At 38.1% G+C, this 23,759-nt stretch overlaps 1 protein-coding gene across 3 annotated transcripts in view; it reads left to right on the forward strand.

Moving 5' to 3' along the window:
- LOC108731252 (uncharacterized) overlaps positions 1-23,759 on the forward strand; it is a 304,231-nt gene that overhangs the window by 187,287 nt on the left and 93,185 nt on the right. For all 3 annotated transcript variants that reach the window (XM_018461481.1, XM_018461483.1, XM_018461482.1), the window contains exon 7: positions 15,994-16,111. In XM_018461481.1, coding sequence (XP_018316983.1) covers positions 15,994-16,111 — 118 coding nt within the window. The remainder of the gene's footprint in view (positions 1-15,993; positions 16,112-23,759) is intronic.

Consider the following 23,759-nt stretch of genomic DNA (forward strand, 5'->3'; position numbering starts at 1 on the left):
AGAAGAACACTAACAAAATTATCTTTCAGCTTGTTAAAAGTACAGTTGTATTTTTTACATATTTATAATGTAAATGGTGTTATTTTTACCTTAATGATAGCTGCGCTTCTTCGCTTTGGTGAGCAATACTATTAACATTTTTTACCGTCACAGATGTCTGGTTTATAAAAAAATAAAAGGATTTGTAACATTTTACGGATAATGAGTAGAGTATTATTCAATCATTATTGCTTTCATGTTGTGAGAAATATTTGATTTATTTCGACACGAGCACGGGATCGTATAAACTGTGTAAAAATATGTATTGAAAGTTAAACACAAATAGCTAATCCGCTTCCCTAGCCATCGTCTAATGTTACAAGTCTCGTGGTGTACGAAGTGGGTCTCTCAGTACGTCATCCGAACATGCTTCTGCTTCCTCGTCATTGATTCTTCGCGTTCTTCAAGCAACGGCAGCTCAAGACTCCCTTGTTATATCCTCTCCTTTCTCCCTAGTCGTTTCCTTTCCTCTTCCCACGGATTCCCTGCTGGAGAGATCACCGGGTGCCTAACTGTAATCCCGTAGTTGGCGAAGCTGCCGCTTTGTCGCCGATTAGCTGGTCGAAGCTTGTGCCTAGCCGAGCCGCGGTCGCTTTAAAAGAGGTGGGACGGAGCAGGAAGAGGAAGCGCAGGAGATCGCCGCGTCGTGCCGCGTTTACGCCCGCCGGGCAAAGAGGTGCAAGTACGACAAACGACCGCGGCCGAAGTTCAAGCGGGTGCTTCGAGAGAGTCGGATTGGAGGGCATTAACGAGCCCGCGTGTACGGTGACGGTCTTTGCGACCGTCACGTATTTTCTTACTGCTTTTTTTGCAGCTTCTATAGACGGAAAATCTGTGGAAGCGACTCGTGCACGATTGAAATTTTGCTATCTAGTTCTTGCTTGATTAAATCTAGTCGACTTATAAGAAGGTTTGATCAATTAGCAAACTCGTTCCACGTCCATTGACTCAATTTGTCGACTCAATTAGGCATATCCGCATAAATTATCGAAAAAACGTTGCCACGTCAAGAGAAATCGTCTCGACTCGATTTGTGCCAGGAATCGTAGATTTATAAGGTAGCTCTCCGCGTGGCGCGTACACGGTCGCAGCAGGTGAGCAGAACGTGTAATAGAATCCTCGAGAGCAGCGGTTTGAAATTATACAGGGTGCTTCATGAAGTTTCCATTGAACTTATCGATTTTTCGATATACTTAAAGTGAGATTTTCTTGTATAAAAATTCAAAACTTAATTCGGAAGATTTAACGTTCAAAGAGAGAGAAAGAGAGAGATTAGAGCGAATGTAATTTTAGGAACGCAGCTAATTGATTAGCGTAGTTAATTACAGATTTGGGTAACATCCTGCAAAGTTTAATTACATAAATATTTAATATTATAAAGAAAAATATAGCATTCTATCAAATGTTTCTTAAATATTAATTTTGATATAAAGTTTATGAAGCACTCTGTACTTTGTGCTCTGAGGAGCGTGATATATCAGCGTGATAGCAGCTGAATATCCTCGTTAAATTAGACGAAGAACGAACGATGACGAGGTCGAGCAGCGGTGTAAATTGTGACACCCTGTACGTATTTACACGTGGTGTGATTTACGATTTTATGCAGGTCGAACTATGTCTGCGAATCGTATGTGTGGCAAGACGATTGCCCGTGCCTCTTCTTCACAGGGTTCAAACTAATGCGCAGATCAAACTGATTCGCCTAACTCGAACTCGTGCACGCTGCATGCTAACCCGCTGTAAGTCTCGTGAAAGCGGTCGACTGTTTACGACCTCTCGCTCAACGATAAAGTCGTTCACGGCGGCACACCGCCGTCGTGGTGACTTGGCCGAGACTAATCTTCGTCTGACAATATATACACACACACGGAAGATCGAGCGTAATATGGGATTATTTAAGCGGTTGAAAAGGTAAATACACGATTGTTTAAGACCGGTTTCACTTGTGTCGGTTATAACCGACTTTAGTTTTAATAGGCTGACTGCTATATGCAACTTTCGATTACCTCCGTAAAAATCTAGTTGAAAGTTATATGTCTAGCGTTATGATGTGGCAACTTTTCAAATGTACCTGCTGAGTCGTTCGAGTTGCTTTTCATTGTCAGTTAATTAAATTTAGGAATTTTCTAAACATAATTGGTTGCGTTTTATACATTATTGAAATATTTCATATATAGTGACTTATCGTTTTATACACTATATAACTATGTCACATTCAATATCATTAACGCAACGTAAGAGTTGTATAATTACTATTTTGTAAATTAATTTATTACTTGCGAACACGACGGTTTTCCTAGGGGATTTTATTTTATTGAGATAGACAAAATTGCGGCTTGCAATTTGGCATACCCTGTGGTTTAGGATCAGGTACTTTTAACAGGAGAATATATCAGGTATGCAAAAGAGGAAGTGAAATGAGGATCCGGCACGGAAGATCCATATCACCGCCTACGGCCGATGCTACTAGACGAACATTTGCGATAGGTAGATGTACTGGAATGGTAGACACTAAAGATATACTAAAGGTGATTAAGTAGATGCGGCGGGAAAATATGATTACACACGGTCGAAACGATTAATCCAACCTAAGATGATCAGGTGGTAGTATTTAGGCTCTTCTAGTATCAATATTAATTAAGACCATACATTTGAATGGAACTATAATTTATAAATATGCGTGTTTTATCCTCGTGAGAAAGTATATTCGCATTATTGTCCTTTAAATAATATCGATTATCCAAGAGAAGTGCAATACTTAGCAAAGAAAAAAATTTGAAATATTTATAAATAAAATATTTTAACTATTAATTAAAAACAGAAAATCAATATATTGTTATATCTCTGTAATTTAATTCTCCGTTTGTGAAATCATATTTTTACTCCCTCCGTCTAGCCTAAGTTTACTGTTTTAGGCTTTCAAAAGATGTGGAAAAATTTATGGTTATTTTTCAATATGTTTATTATATTACGAAATAGTTTTTTAACGATATTTTAGAAAGGAAAAGCGGACTCTGCCTTCCTTTATTTCGAAGAAATTTAAGAGTGAAATTTTGCGCCAAAAAGACTCAGATTGGCAGACAAAAGGTTGATAATATATTTTGAAATCTATTCTGTATTTACACATAACACATACAGAGTAATTAAAAAGTAATTTATTGTTTTTTTTGAATTGTTGTGACATTGAACGTTTTTGTGTCGCACGCGCGATTATTGTTTTATAATTGGTGCTTTGGGAACAATTCGGAACGCCGGCGATAATCCCATTCGTTTTATTACGAAAGTCGACCTACGCGCTAATAGCGCATGCGGGTATTTAAATCGAGTACCATCATATCCGGCATTTCATAGCTGTCATCGATCGATCGCGTTCAACTGGTCGAGCGTATCGGCCGGTACTCTCGCGGGCCTAATTACATGGAAGTATTTTATTATCGTGACACCGTATGCCGCCCGCGATGAATCAATGGCCATTTATCGTACGGTAACGCACACACGCCTTGATGCGTGCCTGACCGGCAACAGGAGGCTCGTGGCCTTCATGTGGGTGGAATAGGCTAGAGAGTCTTGCACGTCGTCCTCAGAAAAACGGCGATGTGTGTGTTGCGCGCATCGGGATCGCGATAATTTATCACGCGTGGAAAATAGCGAAAATTTACGTCTCTTCCGCGCCTCACCGCCCGCGTATGGACGAGTTATGATAATAGACGTATTTATGAGAAGGGGATTTCTCGTGCCGGTTCGAATCGCGCCCCAAGTTTATTAGCCTAATTAGTTATGCATGGTTTACGGTACATTGTGCGTTATTTCGAGCGTACGAGCTTCGAGCGACGTAATAATTAAATACGTAGCAAGAGAAGGTGGAGACTACCGTACCATCGGTACGATAATTTTTAACTGTACATTGGTATACAAGCTTGTAATATATGAATCAGATATACGGATCACATTCTACATACAACAGTAAAAGTAGGTATCTAGAAAAATGTGTCGCGGAGTTAAGAAGCAACATAATTCGGAATTCTATGCAATTCTTATGAAAAAATGAATTCTATGAAATAAATGTCGTTTAATATGTATTATATTTTTTTTATATATTTCTGTATCAGTTTAACAAAATAATTCATTGTGGGCACAGTTTTCTAACAGCAAGACTTACGATTGGTGTGTGTTTGCTACTAGATCTTATATTTTTTTAAGAGAAAATATATTCGGTCAGCGTTGCTTAAGGCTATACTCAACCCTTTGCCTTGTAATTAGGGGATTACGAAATTGTTACTTTGAGAATATATCGAAGCGTGGCTAAGCCGGGATATAGGTACGTGCCTGCGAGCGTGCAAAAAGAGAGGCATATATTCCGTTACATTCGACATGCGATAAACTATGTGATCCACCATCACCGAAGCATCATCTCGCTCCTCATCGAAGATGGCACGCGCATATCTAAACATGAGAGCGTAAAGGCTGGGCAAACACTTCGATATCACGATTTCAGCGATTTAGAAACGGCTCGTTACGGCTATGCGATCATCGGCCGTATCTCGTGTTATTACGAAAATCGCGATTACCCGATTCACATAATTACCGCCTTTACCGCTTGTATCGTGATAGTGAGAAAATTAGAAAATCTTAGGGATCTCCTATCCCGTATTCATAAAGCGCGTGACGCGATTTGTCTTATTTTTCACAAGTACGTGCGACGATCAAAAAAAGATTTAGAAAGTAAATGCCACTCGAGCATGCAAATTATAACAAAACGCTTAGAAACGTTTCCAAGTTGTAATGAAACATTTAGAAGTGCTACTTAAAGATATGAATTTACATATATCGGCTGTAACGATTTAATGATACAAATTTTAGAAAAGGAATAATTAGAAATTCAGCCGTGGAACGTAAACTGTCTTTGCTGGCGCGAATAAATTTTCCTCTGTTCTTTAGAGATTACTCAAGGTGGGATGTTGTTCAGCACGTGCGCCAAGTAATTCAGATTTTCCGTTCGAATAGTTGAGACATTAGCCGTGCAACTGGCAATGAGCTTGTGACGAATAGCGATATTCGCTGGTAGTGCTCACGCAAGTCGCAAACTGTTAAAAACATGAAATGTGTATCTTGCATTAGGATCGGCCAGATTAAGTGGATTCTAGTTTCCGCTTCTTTCCGTGTTTATTCGCTAACCTTGCGGCTAATGAAGTTTGAAAGCCGCGAAACGCGAACGTGTATGCGTATGCAAATAGGGCTTATTTATGAGTCTGGATATTCCTGCGTCCTATAACAAATCAAAGGCTTTCTGAAAATCCAAGCATGCATAAATTGGAATCATGTAGCATCCGCGTTCGAGGAAAATTTTACTATAGCTTGTTTGTAAAGATTCTGGATTTCTATCTAACGGAGACGATAAGGATTCAAGCAATCCTGCTTCCTTGCTTATTCTATAAAATGTTATTAAGAATTTTTGGCTATCTTCGATTTTTTTTGGAGTGCACAGTAGTTTACGATTCTGTGGTCGCGCATGGTTTCTCTTATATATAAATAAATTATTACAATCTATGTCAGAATCTGACCCTTTGAAGTACTTATCCTTCTACGCACTTTTTTCAATAATACCATTGGATAATTATGCCTGTAGTTTCATTTATCATTAAATTTATTAATTATTCCTCGTTTTAATTTGGCATTAATGATTCATATTAAGTAAACAAAATAACAGGTATACGCGTATTTCGAAACGAAAGTGCGGTCGAAATATGGGTTAATGTATTTAAAAAAAACCGCAAATTTGCAAGCAGAACATTATTCAAGAAATTAATATTGTAATTTATCGCGTAATCTACGGCAGCCATGTAAATCTGTTTGTCGTAAAACTTACTGTGTTACGGGTATGCGCGCTCGGCGAGCTTTGCTTTCCCTCAAAAAATCGCCGCGAAATCATACCTCTCGCCATTTAATATCGGTGATGCACGCGAGACGGCGGAGCATTATAATTTTCGATACTCGATAATCACGGCCCGGCCCTCGTTTTAGGTGCTCTTTAGGCCGCGGCCTGGGCACGCAGGCAATTACGCGGTAATCGTAGATATCGCGCACGCAGACTGAATTCAGGGTACGACCCAGATCCCAAGAGAAGAGGAGGCTGTCCGATGTCGACGTGCTGCATCGCGCGGCGCAGGATAAGGTTTCGCCGAGGCCAATCGATAATGCCTCCTCGAGTGATCGATGCACCTCGCCCGATTATCGGCGTGCGTTATTAACCGTCGTGCAGATTTTCCGCGGGACTAATCGCGATGCACGCGGATCCCGAAACGGGGCGACGGCTGCGTTATTGGCGCCGTGCGAATAGCCACACTAATTGTGAGCACTAAAGAAAGCCACAAGCCATAGCGGTTGATTTGTTCTCGACGGAGATACTTAAAGAAACAGACTGTTGCCAACTGCATTTATTGATTGAATTAATTGAACACGCACGGTTCTAGGTTCGCCAACTTCTGCGATTTATTCGCTTTCTGCTACCGCGAATTTACACTAATTCCCTCACCTTAATTACTGAGAGCGATACATATTCATGTGGTTGCACAAATTGTGTTGTGCTTTTTGTCTAATAGTTTGTTCTTCATTAGAAACACTATTATTTTAATTAATTAGTGTGAATTACATTACAAAAGCTAACGTACGTAATACATGTAAGATAGTATGTAAGATAGCATATTGATGAAAATTATCCTCTAGCAAGAGCAATGGACTTATCACAAAATACAAAGAGACGAATGTGTTCATTAGTCAAAATAAATATCTCGCAGATATTTACAACTAATTTCTTTGCGAAGATCCACGTTCCTAGCTTCTAATCTCTTAGGCAATGCGATATTGATGATGTTTCATTAATCAGTGACATATATCTGATTTTAATTTTAAAAATTTACATCTTTGAAACACTATTTGTATAGATAGCCGCGTGATAATAAATGCACTTCGCGGATTTGTCAGAGAGGAATGCAAACGGTAATCGCAATCGCAGATTAGACCCAACAAGTATGTCCAATCAATATTTCTCTCATTTAGATACTCCTTCCTAGTGATCAATGCGCTTCTGATGATCATTGCCGACTAACGTTTTGTACGATTTATTAACTCACCGTGAATTTTCTATTGCGCTAATCACGTTTATTATCAGCCCAAAGCCGCTATCTACAGATTATATATATTTGAAACAGTAATTCAGTAATTAGATTTACGCAAAAATATGAAATTAATTTCTTATGTTAAACGTCGATTCGATATGTAATTTTTTCAAATCTAAACGTACAAACTGAGAATCGCAATTTTAAATCCTGCAAAATAATCTATAGATACTAATAATGTCTAAATTGTTTGAGAAAAGTTATCCGAATTATTCGAACTATGTAATCAGAGTAAACCATTAACTTAGAACATGATCAGATTTACTCATAACAGCTGTGTATATATTACGCGTTTCATATTACATTCCTGTGTTCATGTTTAATAAACGACGCTAGAATACAATACACGAATTGATCTGTTTTGTAAGTGCTTTATGTAAGCGATTCTAAAACATCAACATTTCGCGCCGCTCTTGTGCGAGAAAGTAGTAAATGCACTCACGGGTAAGCCGCTCGACGGCAAGAAATGCATGCAAGTAGTAACTGCCGCTGCATATTCGACCGGTTGTTATGAGAAATGTCCACGTGGACGTAAGTAATGTCTGACCAGCAGCACACACGGTAACTAATACCCTAATGCTTCCAAGACTCAATCGGAAATAATCAGAGAGGGTCGTAAATATCGATATTCGAGTAGCTGAGAGAGAAAGAAAAAGAGAGAGAGAGAACTGTTCGTTACCACAGACTCTCGACTTTACCGTTGACTTCTTTATTATTCACAAACAAGATCTACGAGTTAAGAAAGATGATATTTAGCCGCTCCCTATAACAAGTTCACGAATATTAACGTAATCATAAAGCGGCTGTTAAATTCTAAAAAAAACTTGCATTTCTAAACGTGGAGAAATTATAAATTTTTTTTATTAATGAAACCCTTAAATTGATGAAACATTTAGCTATTTTTGATCATCAGTTGTGATTAACTAATAGTTGTACCAGATATTTTAACATCTGTACTTGATTAGGCACGTATCTCTTTATCGAATTATTTGCTCACGTTGCTCGATGTTGCGCTCGTAAACAAGGATTCGAATAATCTTGCATCGAACCATCTCCGATCGGCATATAACCGGGAGGTACTCTTGATCGCTTCTGCAAACGTAAATACGCCCACCCGCCGAAGACCCGTTATCGACCGCTCTTATCACACCGATCTGTGTTCGTGGAACGAGTCGCTTCTCGAAACCTGGTCTGTGCTCCGATCTTATTTTCTAGGGAAACCGGCATCGAACGCGGAGAAAAGATTCGCACGATTCGCATACGAAAGATCGGAGCAAATTCTTCTCGGATCGGTGCATGACTTTTATACATAATAAAAGGAACGTGCTAATAAATTCTACGTTTACAACTTTTGGAAATCGTTTTGTTTTAATATGTCTTGTAATTATTTGAACAATAAACTTTTCTATAAATGACTTTTGCGATTGAGATTTTGTTTCAAAATTATAAAAAGAATTAGGAGCAGAATTTAAGATTCAGATTTCATTGTGCTTTTAGATTAGAAAATTAATAAATGATATCTGAAAATATTTAGAAGAAATAATTATAATTAGAATGATTAAGATTTTTTTCTTTGATTTCTTGATGAAAACAATAAAGTTGAAATCAAAATAGTATACTTTATATAGTACAGATTTTATGTAAAGGAGTATTTAGATATTGTTCATAATAAAAAATAAGACGGATAAAAATGTAATATTTCGTGTAATTATTATGGAAAAAGAGGAAATCATAAAATTTTTATTAGATGTATTTTAGTGCGTGTCGTTTATAGCGCAATATGTATGGTTTAATAAAACAGAATATGCAAACGAAGCTGCGACCGGTTGGTCTGTTTCTGCTCGTAAATAGTAATGGGCATCTGTTGGCGTGGAGGCGTGAGATTCACCATTGGAGGCCTTGCATCGTCAGTGTATTAGAGAGTAATGTTAGTGGAACGAGACGTGAGTGAGGAACATAGTAAACAAGAAACAAATATATGGACACTTGTTAAATATTCGTGCAATAGAAAACGCATAATCGAAGAATTAATAAAGTTAAAAAGTTAACCTTGAACATTTTTTATATAATCAAAAAGATTAAATAATAAATATAATTTATCTAATTTTCAGCCGAAGAGATTTTTCTAATATTACGTATTAAATAAGGTTACTTTTTCCGATCTTACAGAGAAATAAATTAAATTTATTATAACATGTCAATTAATTCTATATATATTTTAACTATCTTTTAAATTTAATTCAAAAAATATTGATTGCTATATTACATTCCGTAACAATTAGAAAAACATGTTGACTTCATGAAGCTAGTCAGTAATAAATTATGCGGTATTGTAACGCAATGTAAATTATTTTTTCGCATATGGAAGTATTTATTTCTTCTTCGCGGCGTTGTATAATAGCGTGAGAGTAACTAGGCACATAAATTCATGTTACTCTGTAAAATAGGCGGATGCCACGATGATTCGGCTTTCTCGAATCGCATTAGGCCCGATGCGTCAGCGCACGTGCATCACGCTGCATCACGCAGTGCAACTGCATCCTTCTCGGCGGACGTGCAATCGACCGCGCGAGCTCGATCGTGTACATATGTACGTACGTATCCGCGGTATACTTGGACCGCACGTGATTATGGTTATCACGTCGACGATTGGATCAAGTGCATTAGCCACGCACGAATCGACTATACATGCCGCACACACATTCTGTATCACCCCGACCCTGGCTCGGTCATGCCGGCAGAATACTTTAGGATGAGATCGAGAGACGAGGGCGTGATCCCGCGATCTTTACGGCCGATGCAACCGCATTCGTGCGATTGAGAGTCAAGGTCATGGTTGTAAAGTTTGTATTTACTTCGTAACGCTTCAGCATTACCGGTTTCGCGAGTCCTCACTCGCAAGCTTGCTCAACGGAGTCTCTACAAGTGTTGACAAGCAGGGTTCAACTGCGGTGTGAATCACTGTTTTTCGAAGGAATTGGGTACATGCGTAAAGTAATTTTTATATTAAGGATTCACACGATCGCTCGCCTCTGACCCGTTACTTCTTGAAGCTTACTTTGTAAACGGCTGAATGCACGAAAGATACGTAAAGAAAATATATGACAAATGCAGTACATGAATACAAGACTTGTAACGATGGCGAAGATATTTTCTGTCATCTGATTGAAATATCTTCCATGAGATTTCGTAAACAACCTCTGTCTGTGAGTTTGTTTCGATATTAGGTCCATTCAGTAGCGTGTTTTCTAACGGAGATCCATTCCGCCACTTACTAATTGACTGGCCGGTCTCTCCCATGGTTTCTCAATAACGGTCATGATGGAAAGATAATGCCGGGGCGCGGTTAACGTCATCTTAGCGTCGCGATATGTGCGCATCGGGTGTATACAAGCGAGCGCACGACACGAGGTTCGGGTCAAGGATCGAATTGTGTGTATACCATATATATATATATGTTCCCGCACTCGGCTAGAACACCTGGAGCATGTATCGCGTATGATCGACGACTGGTTTGCAGAAGTCGATGGTCCGTCGAAAGGTGAAAGATTCAAGGTTAATAGAGGTGGAGATTTTTTCCCGTATTACCGCGGATATTTTTCTAAACGAGAATGACATGTCTCTTGATCCTTATGCGTCAATCCAGCTTTCCAAATAGTAATACGATCTGGAAATTTTGAACAAATAGTACTCTCAGAATATTAGGTGATATCTCTTATTGGACAAACTTTCTCACTTATGACACTACAAATTTTTGTTTATTTCATTTGTAGATATTTACTTGTGAATTTAAATTTGAATGAATCATACTCAATATTTATTTTTTCTTTAAAATAGTTACATCTGGCATTAATATTAATTTTGCGTAATTTTCTAAACTTTACAGTTTTAATAAAAATGGAGATAAATAATGCAAAGTGTCAGTGATTAATTAATGAATAATCTCATTGGCGAAAGTGAATATTCGTCATGCGGGTAACTGTACGACGTGCAGTCGAAGTCGAAAGAACGTTAGTCAAGCCATTAATTTGTCGCGGCGAAGTTACGATCGCGGAACTTCCTCGACGGGCTTACATTGCGAGAAACTTACGGTGCTACTTGCTACGGCGAATGTATAATCGCCGATTACCCTAACAAGTACGTGGTGGTGCATTGAGGCGACTAATTAAGCGATTATAGCATCCTGGGCGAGCTAACGAGTGTTAATCCACAGGCGAGTCGTGCCTGTGGGAGCTCAGAGGGTCAACTTGCTGCACGCCTAGCCGAGCACGACGACGAGTTTTCTCTCTTATCAATATGCTTGTAGAAAATCCCATATCGCGCGCGCTGAAGATATTACACTTCTCTTCGATCATGTAATCGTGTACATACAATACGTAATTTCGCTCTCCTCTTGTTTCCGAGAAACGTTTCATATAACTTAGCTTTTACGGGATAGTATAACTAACGGTTTCATAGACACGTAAAGGAGAAAGAAAAAAATATACAGGCAAGAAAGGAAAGATTATTTCAATCCTTTTCGCACCTTTGCAGCTTTCTCTTCAATATTTGCCGATAATAAGAACCAACATTAAATTATATTAGAAAACGTGTGAAATGTGTATTGTTAAAAAAATATATGTCGTCTTTCTCGATGGAATCGTTTTCTGGAATTGTTTCTTGATGGAATCGTTTTCTGTCCTATATATCCTTGAACTTTATCGTTAATTTTATCGTTCGAATCCGGATTCGAATCCCGGCTGAGGCAATATTTTCCGCAATAAATTGTTCGCTGATTTAAGATTCTTATTAACATCAGATTATTAATATTTTTTATAGAAATGCTTATTAGCATTAAAAATTAAATTGTTTGTTAATTTAATTTGTGATATTACTACTCTGGTTCTGTTTATGATAGTGTTTCAAGACCGTAAAAGATTTCGACGCGCGATTTGCAATAATCAGATATATAAGTATATAATTTTACACAGAGAAATATTTAAGCACTAAGATCAGCTTCGACTAAAAAATAAGATTTCCCTTTTTTAATTAGATTTATTCTTATCTGTCTATTTCAAATTGTAATTATTTATCATTGAATTAATTTCTGTAATTTAATAAGAATAAGTGTATATATATATATTTTTTTTATCTGTAAAAGTAAATAAAGTTTCAGGATGTTTATAAACCAATTCATAAAGAAAATATATTGAAACGCTTCGTATAATTTCAAGTAATCTTCAGCATAAGCATAACCGAAAATTATTATTTTCAGAGAATTACTTGATAATTCATTAAATCAACTAATTAAATACTTAGCTGTCTATTGGGTACATCGAGTATCAATCTGCAATTAAATCGCGAGTGTATTACAGACCGACAATTCCGACCAATCCGCAATATCCGTTGCAGCAAAATCGAGGATGATAATTCATGAAGTGAATTACGCATTGCGGCCAGGCGTTGTTCGTCTCGCGATCGGTGCATCGACGTTTTCATTTTAATAGAAATTGATTGGCGAAGAGCCGCGAGAACAAGTAGGAAGTTAAGGAGATGAAAGAGAGAGGCAGAGTATAGAAGGGGCGGAAGGGGGGAGGCAAATGCGGCCATGTAATTAGAAATCACGGGGATTTACGGGGCATCGTGCAATAAATCCAAAAAGTAACGGCTAATGGCACGCATATTGACGTATCCATCTGGCTATCGTTCATCTTTCTCACGAGTCCCACACCATGCGCACGCCCCGTATACGCGACGCGCGCCTCGCGGCTACTCCGCGCGAGCGGCTCGCTCTCGCTCGCGCGGAGAAGACGAGACGAAAGAATCGACGCCTCCAGAGTGAACTACGGGGCTTTCTTCTCGCGAGAGGAGGGAGAGGAGACGTCGCGCCGACCATAAGCACGCTTGATTTACGTTAAAAGCCGAGCTGGGTCCGCGTTGAGTCTTTATCGGGTAGGAGTGAGACGATGATGACGGACGATCGGCGATTTGTAGAGGCGATCGGCGAATGCGCGCATATGCGAAACGGATATATGTATGCGCCCGAGCGAATCTGCTGATCATCTGCAACCCGTGGCCGATATTCCGAGTGCACAAAACGTAGCTTTGAGAAGATCGCTTTATGTCGGTAAAAAAATGGCAATCACACAATCGTCTTTCAGATCAGTTCGTTACGTGTGGTATACAATCGTATCAATTATTATTCTTTGATAACGCCTTTAGATGTTATAACTATAAATTTTCGTTATTTATCACATTGGAAATGAAAAATTCCAAATTTTTATTAAAAAATTGAAGTTAATTTAAGATTATCTAAAAAGATAGATTATGTAATAAAAATTAAGATTAACAAAAAAATTAATAGAGATATTTTATTATTTCTTCAGATTTTAAAATTACAGCTCTCTAATTTTCGGCATTAAATAAATAATATTTATTGAAAGACAAATTATTTTATCAGTTGAACTACCATATCGTTCTGTGTACTATCGAATTCTGTCCCATTAATGTCACCATCTATAACAGTAGTGCTGAATATGTTGCACTGCGAGGCGGTAATTCTCCAGCGAGCAGGCAGTCCGGATTAACGTCTTCATTCCGAGAGAAACCCCTCGCTTGCGCATGGTGCACCGGTAATCGATCGGTTATGGTAATTCGAGCGAACGTCGAGTGCGATCGTTAAAAAAGCTGCGCGCCCACTGTTGGTGGTTGCGGTACTCGATGCAGCCACTACGTACTAGCGGCGATAAGTGGCCGCGATGCGTGCAGTTCGATTAACGCAACAACGAGTGCGTGAGCGGTCGTTCGTCGTGCATGAAAAGGGAGAAACCCGCCCACGCGATCTACTTGCGATAGCGGAGGCGATAGGCCGATTCGAGAAATCTATTTTGACGTATTTGTAGAACGATCGACACTTTATCCGTTAGCGTTATAGCTGGACTGTAATCTGTATCATTGTGGTACTTAAATTATTAAAACGTCAGAAATGAATCTCTGCTGTTACACATATTGTGAAGTACTGTTTATGTACAAGTTTAATGTAGCTACGTATCGTTTTTTATCGATGGTTTATTTCTTCTAATATTAATAATACAGTGCAAATGTTGCTTTATCATGATGTATTATAACGTAGTAGTACGTATATGATAGAGTTTTATATAATCTTGTACAACACATTTGTTACAAATAACATAAAGTAAATATACCATACCTGAAATATGTTATTGATACACATTAGAAATCGGTCTTTGAGTATATATTGGCAAATCATGTCGTTATGATTAATTTATCATATCTCAAGAACTGTTTGTAATTATAGGATAGAATATCGTAGAATGATTGAACGATAAATAATAATAATGATAATGAAAGTCACTATGAAAGCTAAAACTAATCTTTAGTTTCACTCATTTGAATTAGCTGATAACTGTAAATTAAACTTTAGACAAGATATTGAGCAATTAATTAGAGTTTCTTATACAGAGAAAAAATAAAAGATTTAAAGTTCAGTTTTTAATATATTTTAAAGCTAAGATCAGCGTGGCTGTTTGCCAGTCATTGCACATTTTTATCGCATTATTGCATAATCAATTAAATAATACCTGTTATTATACGCGGATACCTTTAAAAGTGCTTAAAAATAAATACTATGTGTGTACCTATAAAGCAGATCGAAGCCTTTATCGCGTAATCGTATGTTTCATAAAACTCTACACTTCAATAGGGGAACTTACATTGTATATTTAATTCTTTCAGCTTGTATTTATAATGCAATTTACTTATATTTAAATGCTGTATCTATTAATATAAAAAGGCTTGAAAAATCTTATATTGCATTCAATTTACAAAAATATGAATTTAATTTTTTATACTGTTTCAAATTTTATGAATGTGTGAATTTATAGCAAAGAAGTAGAAAAATATTTAATACACAGATTCTATATTATTTTTTTAAATTATGTAGAGCAGTCGTATTGCTAATCTCTGAATATTTTATTCTTCTGCATAGTAAAATGTATTTCTAATTATAAACTTCTTTCTATCGATTTCTTCAAATATATTTTTATTTACTACTTGTAGGCAATAAATGCGAAGTCAATTATTAATTAACATTCATTATGTTCATCTGTACAACTTTTTTTTATATTATTACGTTCTCAAACACAGATCATCTTTAAGCAATGCTTAAAGGCGTCGGCTTTATTTAATGATCAGTAGTATATAGTTGGGTTACGACCCCGACATCACGATCCGCAATAACACGGATGAAAACGAACTGTTACTCGGCATTATCTATTATGATCACGGAATTGTTTGTAATGTCACTGCTGGTACATTTCACCCCGTAGCTAAGAGACCTTATTCAAAGATGACCTACTCTCCCGAGGTAGATACAACTAAAAGGATGTCATTTAATAATTTATGCCGGATAGGAAGATTGCAATCGACAATCGCTCATCGTAAATCGAATCATGCTCTGTAATCAGCCATGCTCGCCAACATTTTCTGCACCGTTGAGACAATTCATGTTGCGCCATCGTATGTATCTGCTACAATATAAACATGCGAAGAAATAACACGCTATATGCACAGAAAAATTATCTTTTAAAGATTTGCAGCTCTTTAGGATCATCTTTTTTTAGGTGGAAAAATTCAATATTATAATACAATTATGTAAATTTGATGTTACGTGTGCAGTTTTAAAATATTTTTATATAGACAAATTGCTATTCAACTTCCATAATAAATTTCAAATAAGATGATAAATACTGACGAAAATTGTTCTGATTGTTTGTTGCAGGATACTCGGATATCGCCGGGAGGCCGGTTATCGAATTCGAGGACAATGTATCCACGAGGGAAACTCTTTCCGTTAGAGAGACGTCGTCTTTTCTACTCTACCTCGCTCGTCTACCCAGGTACGTATCCATCGTATAATGCATTACTTTGGCGCACGTCGAGATCAGACCATACGCAGTTGCGGGGTACCAATAAATCAATCGGGATTATCGCGAGATCAGTCGCGCGTGCGGGGCCCGCTGAACCATACCATAATTTATGAATTCGATTAGCGGGCGACGCGGCCGCGATAATTTTTACGAAGGGCGTTTTTAACTCGCAAGAAAATTCACACTTTACGGCCGCGGCATACTGGTGCGAGACACCCATTTATTACGCCGGCATCTGTACTCCTCAACGCGGCTGTTGTAGCCGATAATAACTGAAATCATCCGACTCCGAATTGGCAATTTATTAATCCCGGCTGGGCGAGAAGGAAGGAGCGCGTGAGCTTTCCGTTAAATAAACGTGATCGACGCCGATGTCGGTAATAATTATAATTTTCCACCGTCATGAAGTCGCGGGCACGCCCACTATAATCGTCGATACGGAACAGAGTCGCGGCTTGCCGTTCTTTCCAGCTTGACCGCATCGCGTCCTACAAGCTCTCTAACGAAGCTTCTCTAGTTTGTAAGCTATTCAATTAACACGCTTACGACGTGCCTACCGACAGAACGCTTTCTAATATCGGTGCAACGGCGATTAAACACCGTGAGAACCGAATCGGAGCAAATAGATACCTATTCGATTACGAAAATGATTTTTCGCTGAACATCTAATATTCAACGAGATCGTTGTCAATTCATTAATTATTAGTTATTAATTAATTGAAACATTAATACCTAAATTTAGTTAATTAATGAATATATATGTGAGATACGTGCGCAAGAGAAAATATATTATCTATTTGAGGCATTTAATTGAACTTTATTTCAATATGAAAATCACAAAGGATTGAAAAAAAATTATTGAAAAGATTTTATGCCTTTTTTCTGGAAAAAAAATAGTTTCTACATTTATATCATTTATAACTACACTGAATATTTTGTTAGACCATTGAATTATGCAGGCACTTAAACTGATTGCTAGAATGTTAAAATTTTTGCAGCATCGCTCTCATCATGCTCTTTCCTACATAATAATTTTGATAGTCCAGCAAAATTATTTTTAGATTTATATCTAGCTAAATTTTTAAATACTTGAACAAAATCGTCTTTCCTGCGTATCATTTTACTTCAGAGATATACATTCTTTTCATTGCGCATTGGCTTTCAATGCATTTGCGTCTTTCGTTGTTCGTGATAATCGCGCCGTCATTCCGCGATTCTGCGACTGCATTCGCATACTCTCCAGCTCATAAAACACATTACGCATGATAGCCGCGCTGGTATCGGTCATCACGCGGCTTTATGATTTTCCGTGCAACCGGTAACGCCGAACTCTCATGTGTGCTTCGTCGGGAAGCGTACGAGCGGGAGAATAATATCGAGACGGCAGTGGAAAGAACGGAACGGAATACGAAGAGCTAGAAAAGCGCACGCTATTACGCTCGGGGCGTCTCTCGGCAAGAAACACGCCGATCTATCTTTCGGCATCTTCGACGCGAGCGAGCCAGCGTCCGTCGTTTCCGCGTCGGCGACTCTTCCCCGCCGGCCTGGGAAAAAGTGGCGGAAAATTTTCGCGATTTCATCGACGCTGTCTTTCGCCGCGTCATGTCGGTATACCGCCTTTCATCGGGTATCCCGGCGCGAAGTTTAATTCACACAGCTGATCGGCCGTCCCCGTGGGCTTTTCAGATCGCGATATATCTCGATATGCGAGGATAATTAAAGGGGTCTTTCTGGAAAAGCGTTGCGAGATCGCGCTGCCGCTTTCAAACTTCACGAGAATTAATATGAATTTATGAGGAAAGATCGCCGTAACGAGACATATCCTGGCTTGACTGACGATTTCCCGTGTCGATACCGCAAAGCAAAAAGAAAACGCGTTTGCGATACCAAAACTCGCGTAAACGACCTATCGCTCGTGTTCCCAGGACTATCCAGGCCGAAGCGATACTTCTAATTTATCGCGGCCGAGTTATCATCTCGCGTGGCCACAATACGCATTGTTACATGTCGATATCTTTCGTTGCCGGAAGAAAAGCAGGCAGGCACGGGAGCGTGCATTTGCCGCTTGCATACGCGAGCTAATCTCGAGAGGGGCGCCGTAGAATCCGCGACGAAAGCCGACGGTGTCATAATGATCCTCTGAGCGGAACACGATCGCCATAAATCAGCGTGCCGGTTATATACCACGCGGTGTACGGTGCGCGGGATTCATTAGCATTTTTCCGTGGTCGTAGTGGGAAAGCGAGGAACGACGTTGACATAGCGCCTAGCTGGGCTATCGGTGGCAGATTACTCGCGGATAAGCACGGCGGATGCAGATTTATTACGCTACCGAGCAAAACGACGAAACGTCTGGGAACTTGGCGTGAAACTGACCCCGGAATTTCCACGTGCACGTAAACGCATACGCAACTTTACGCTTACCGCGTTATCAGCGTGCTGTGTAATATCTTGACTTGACCAGATACGGCGCGGCGCTCTTTCATCTCATCGCGTAATCTACGAAAAATCGTTTAATCGGATGGATAACGCGTGATTGATGGATAATCGGGAATATGCAACTATTTCAAAATTAGCCGTAGATCTATACTGCGATTCGGGTGTTGGCTGTCGGAATTATATTTACATGTACAAATTTGTGGGATTTCGATACCGGCAAAGTTAAGAAACGTTACTTAAAAATATTTACCTCTCTAAATGCTTTGGAATGAAATTTGAACTAGAGTCTTGAAAAAGAGGCTCAATTTTCAATCTTTAAGAATGAGATTTCACGCTTCAGAGTGAGGTTTACTCTAAAAATTTTAGAGAGTATGGTTGCCACCTCTTCTGACGGAGATCTCACTATCTTGCTGGAGATCGATTATTAAAATTATTATTGTCTTATAATGCGTTCTCTAAAAGGTCATCAAATCTTTTTCATCAGTCGAAGAGCTAAAGATTTATTCAAAAAACTGGAGTCTCCGGCTGAAAACCAGAAAGGGGTGGTGACAATTGTGATGTTTACTCCTAATAATTAATTGATTATTAACATTTGTCTCAAGATAGAAAATTTTCATTTGCATGTTGTTTCCTAGATCCGGCGAAACCTGTCTTGCACGTAGATCAGTAAAATATTAACTGCGCTCTGTGATCACGCCTTAGTTTCACGCGAATTGAAGGTGAAATGGCGAAAGCGTAGTGTGTACCCCGTTATCGCGCATTAAGTGCACTCATCGTGTATGTCCGCAGGTATCGAACGAAGTTTATTGGCTAATTGAAATTCGCTGATAGAAATACGGTGGGTGGCTTGTCGGTTAATCGACCGCGCGTTTCTGTTTTGATTGTACTTCCTGGATTTGCATTTATATTTGCATATATTTGCATAGCTGGTATTATGAGTAAATCTTGCCTATGCTTCGCACAGAACGTATCATTTCATAAGCTTTGATCTTCTTGGTTTCCGAGAGATATCTTGTTTACCGGAGTGCCTGCAATAACGGCTCTTGTTGAGAAAGATATTAACCGTGCAATATATTTTTACTGTTTGCAATCTGGGTCTTTTTTGTCTAAATTTTTTTTACTGTTCAAGGCTTTCAGAAAATGTGGAAAAATTCAGGGATTATTTTTCAATATTTCTCTATTATATTACCGAATAGTTTTTTAAAAAATTTAAATTTGTTAAAAAACCTTTAATCTGACATTTGACAAAAATTGAAAAAGAAAGAGAGTGAAATTTTGCTTGTGCCAAAAAATATCAAGATTGCAGTTGATAGATGAAAGGTTAAAATTTTTACAAGTAACAATTTATTGTTTAATTTAATTTAATTTAGTTATTTAATTTTTTTTAATTCTTTGAATGTATTCTCGAAATAATTGATAAAATTGCAGCATCATGTATCTTTGCACGTGCTAAGTGAATTTTAAACTGTTATCGAACAATGTCAAAAGAAGATGATCAATTGGTGTTTATTATAAGAGATAAGTTGATGGCAAACGATAAAATCTGCGATCTTTAGAATCTACACGTGTAACGGGTCCATGCAACTTTCTTAATTCGAGATTGTCATAGTGTGAAGTAACAAGTCATGTTTCACCGCAGTGGCTTTTGCAGTGGCCGTCTTGAAAGCTTATATCTCACACGGGAGAAATATATTAAGCGTCAAGCGAGACTCCCGCGGTTTGCGTTACGCGTAATAACTTGATTGGTCGCGGTGAAAGGTCGAATCACCAAAAGTAATTCGCGAATGCATCGCCGGGCGAAATTGACCTCGACTCGTCTTTCACCGTTAACTCGCATCGCCGGTTTGTCCGGCGATGAATCGGAGCTTTGATCGTTATATTAAGGAGGAGGGTGAGAAATTGACTGACGGATACCCGCGCGAAAATGTATGCCGTGTAAGTGCATTCGTGACGATGCGTCTTATTAACGCAATTTTATTTGTTCGTAAACTTGTAATACTAATTATACGTGTCGAAATAAAAAAAAAGTATCTAGACAATTTTTCCTCTTTCCTTCTCGAAAAACGCATGTAATTGAGATAATCCGACAAAGACAAGAAACTCATTTCTCACTCCTCGTTTCTCACCTCTTTACTGTCGAAATAAGATGCACTTAAATTATCCAAACAAAAATCTGATTATAAATACAGGGTGTTTCAAAAGAGAAGGACAATTGCTCGAGAGATAATTAGAATTAAAAAACGAGAAAAAAGATTATATGAACATGATAGGTCCGGAAATGCTTCACTGAAAAAAATGTCTGGTTGGATTAATTGGAATTTTGGTTGAAAATGAACGAATCAATTTTTTAGAATTTTATTTGAGGTAATCGGAATTCTGATTAATATAATCAGAATTTTCTGATTCGTCCATTTTCAATCAAATATTTTTCTTGTCAGTATTGTTTTCAAATTATTGCCATTTTTATGTTAAAAATTGAAATTGCTTTGCTTTTGAACTTTATCAGGATTGAAAAAAGAGATGGCTTTTATGAGTTTTATAACATAATTTAAATGAAATAAAAGTTGCGGATGGTATCCCTTGTCCCTACATGAAGGGTACAGCCCACTTAGTATTTCTTGACAAAGATCAGAACAGAAAACAACGCATTCCAGACCTACCAATCATTCATGTTCATATCAACTTTTTTTTTATTTTGGAGTTCCCAATCATCTCCTGAGCAATTGATCTCTACTTTTGGAACACCATGTAAATATACATACTGCTTTCACTCACATGATCTTACGTTACGACTCGCACGATCACTTGCGAGAATATCGATGAAGCCAGTAGCGCGATATCGGTGTTCACTGCAACCAGATATACCGCGACTAATAATTAATAGACGATCGCGCGAGTAAACGGTAAGCCGAGTAACATCCCGGTGGCTGGCAACCCGTCGCGTATATATCGTGTATCACGTGGGATGGAGAGTCACGAGCGGCAGATCGCAGGACGATAGGATCGCGGGGGATCTCTCGTTTGATCCAGTTGTGCACCTGACCGCATTTCCGCATGAGTTATGGACGCGCATCAATCCTTTTATCCCTCCCTTCCTCTCGAGAAACTGACGTGATCGTTGGCTCTTCCTGCCCTCCCACCGACACGAGCCACCCTCGTTTCTGGCGATGGTTAACGGTAACGACTTCGGCGGAACGTCCCTCATTGCTATCGCGCTCGTTTTTCCCTGCGGGACAAAGATCAGCTGCAGTTTACCGACCCACTTTTAAGATCGTATCTGGTATCCGAGAGCTTTACCTTTTTTCTGGCCACCGCCAACTTTTCGTCCTTCCCTAATTTGCTCTCCTCTTATTTTTTTCTACCTATTGTCTTCTCCATGGACCACCATGATGGTCAATGTTCCTCCATTTTTTTAGTCGTAAAGTTCTTAGTGTTATTGATAGATATTTATGTTTCTTGACATTTTTGAGTGCATAATTCAAGCATTCCATTTCGACCTTCGAAGTTTGTCGATAGTGAAGAGGAAACAAGGGTTTTGTTTTTTGTCGAATTACCTGAATTATTTAGATTGAATTATTTTGTGTTCTTACTTGTAATTAATAAAGCTCAAAGAATTGAAATTTTTAAGAATAAATACATTAATTGATCTACCGGTTTTATAATGTTTTACGTATAATAGTACAAGTTCAAAATAATTAACAGAAACGAAATAAATTTTGAGTGAAAACACGGTCCGAAACTTTTATTACTCTAATCATATGTTTTTACGGAAATTATGGTCCATTGATTCTTCATGTACATTCACTTAAATTTATTTACGTATAAGATATGATCCCGGCTGCATATATGTCCTTTTTTATTAGGCATAAAGATTTATTATTTTTTAATGGCGAAATATATCATTATGGCTTCTTTTATTTTCTCGACGGGAAGAGTCACGTGAGTTTTGCGCAACGAATTCTTGGTCGCGGTGCGATTAACGTCGTAAAACAATCATGTAACGTTTAAATGCCGGCGGTCTTTACATACTCGTTAAAGCACTATTAGCAGCATTAGAACAGTATTAAGAATATAGGTCTCCTCGTTTGTAGTGTCAGTTCACACGATCCGCTGCCATCCGCGGATGAATGCTCTACTTACGTCGAGCTCGACTTCTCGACTTTCTACGAGTTCGTCGTCCCTTTAAGGTTCCGAAATTCGATTATTCGTGATTATTGCTATCGATATGTAAATTTTACGTACAAGGAAATAGGTACTACTTATTATTAATTAATGCAATACAAGTTTCTCGTATATTTCACGCTTTCAATGATAAGAGATATTTATAATCTAGATCTTATTATATAAACACAAATGACATAATTATGAACTTAAAAGAAAAGAAAGTATAAACACACTATCAAATTCAATCTTGAAATAGAATATGTAGTCCAATCGTATGTGTATCTCCTCATATACTTAAATAAAATATATAATACAAAACCGCTTCAAAATTGAAATCACACTCCCAGTTATTTATAATATTGATCACCAAGGAGTCCAAACTGATATATAAATAGAATTTTTAAAAGCTTGCTTCCGCTTGTAACTTTTAGCAAATTGGACCCATTGAAAACATATCTTAACATTCAATGTTCACTTGCACATAAAATTCATGTATCAATAGCATTCTAAGGTTAACTATTTCAGTATGATTTATCACGATTGATACTTAATATAAATTAACAAAAAGTGATATATAGAAATTTCTCTTTCAAATGAAAAAAATATTTTTTATATATATACATATTTATAATCAGTGATGACATGTCGTTTCCTGTTTTAATTTATCCTCAGATTATGTAGAAACATAATAACAAATCAACTCTCCTCAAAGATTAGATATTTACCGGAGGAACACAGTTCTGTCGAATTGAGTGTCTAAATACCAATAGTTTTAGCCACGTATGTACTGTCCCTCGCGGTGATCATCGTTGCCGAAGGTATCGCGGCCGACGACGTACTAACGCTAACTATTACATTTATCTAAACTTTATGGCTCGTGACTAAGCATCAGAATGAAGCTTCGGCATCCTGTAGGCTTAATCGAATTCACCGTGGCAGGGAAAAGCGGTTTCTCGAAGTTACAGCAGTTAGATATTTCTAATATAATTCACGTTTGTTCGGTACTGTTTCCGGG

Source organism: Mycetomoellerius zeteki, unplaced genomic scaffold (assembly GCF_001594055.1).
Source record: "Mycetomoellerius zeteki isolate Tzet28-1 unplaced genomic scaffold, Tzet1.0 scaffold122, whole genome shotgun sequence".
Classification (NCBI taxonomy): Eukaryota; Metazoa; Arthropoda; class Insecta; order Hymenoptera; family Formicidae; genus Mycetomoellerius; species Mycetomoellerius zeteki.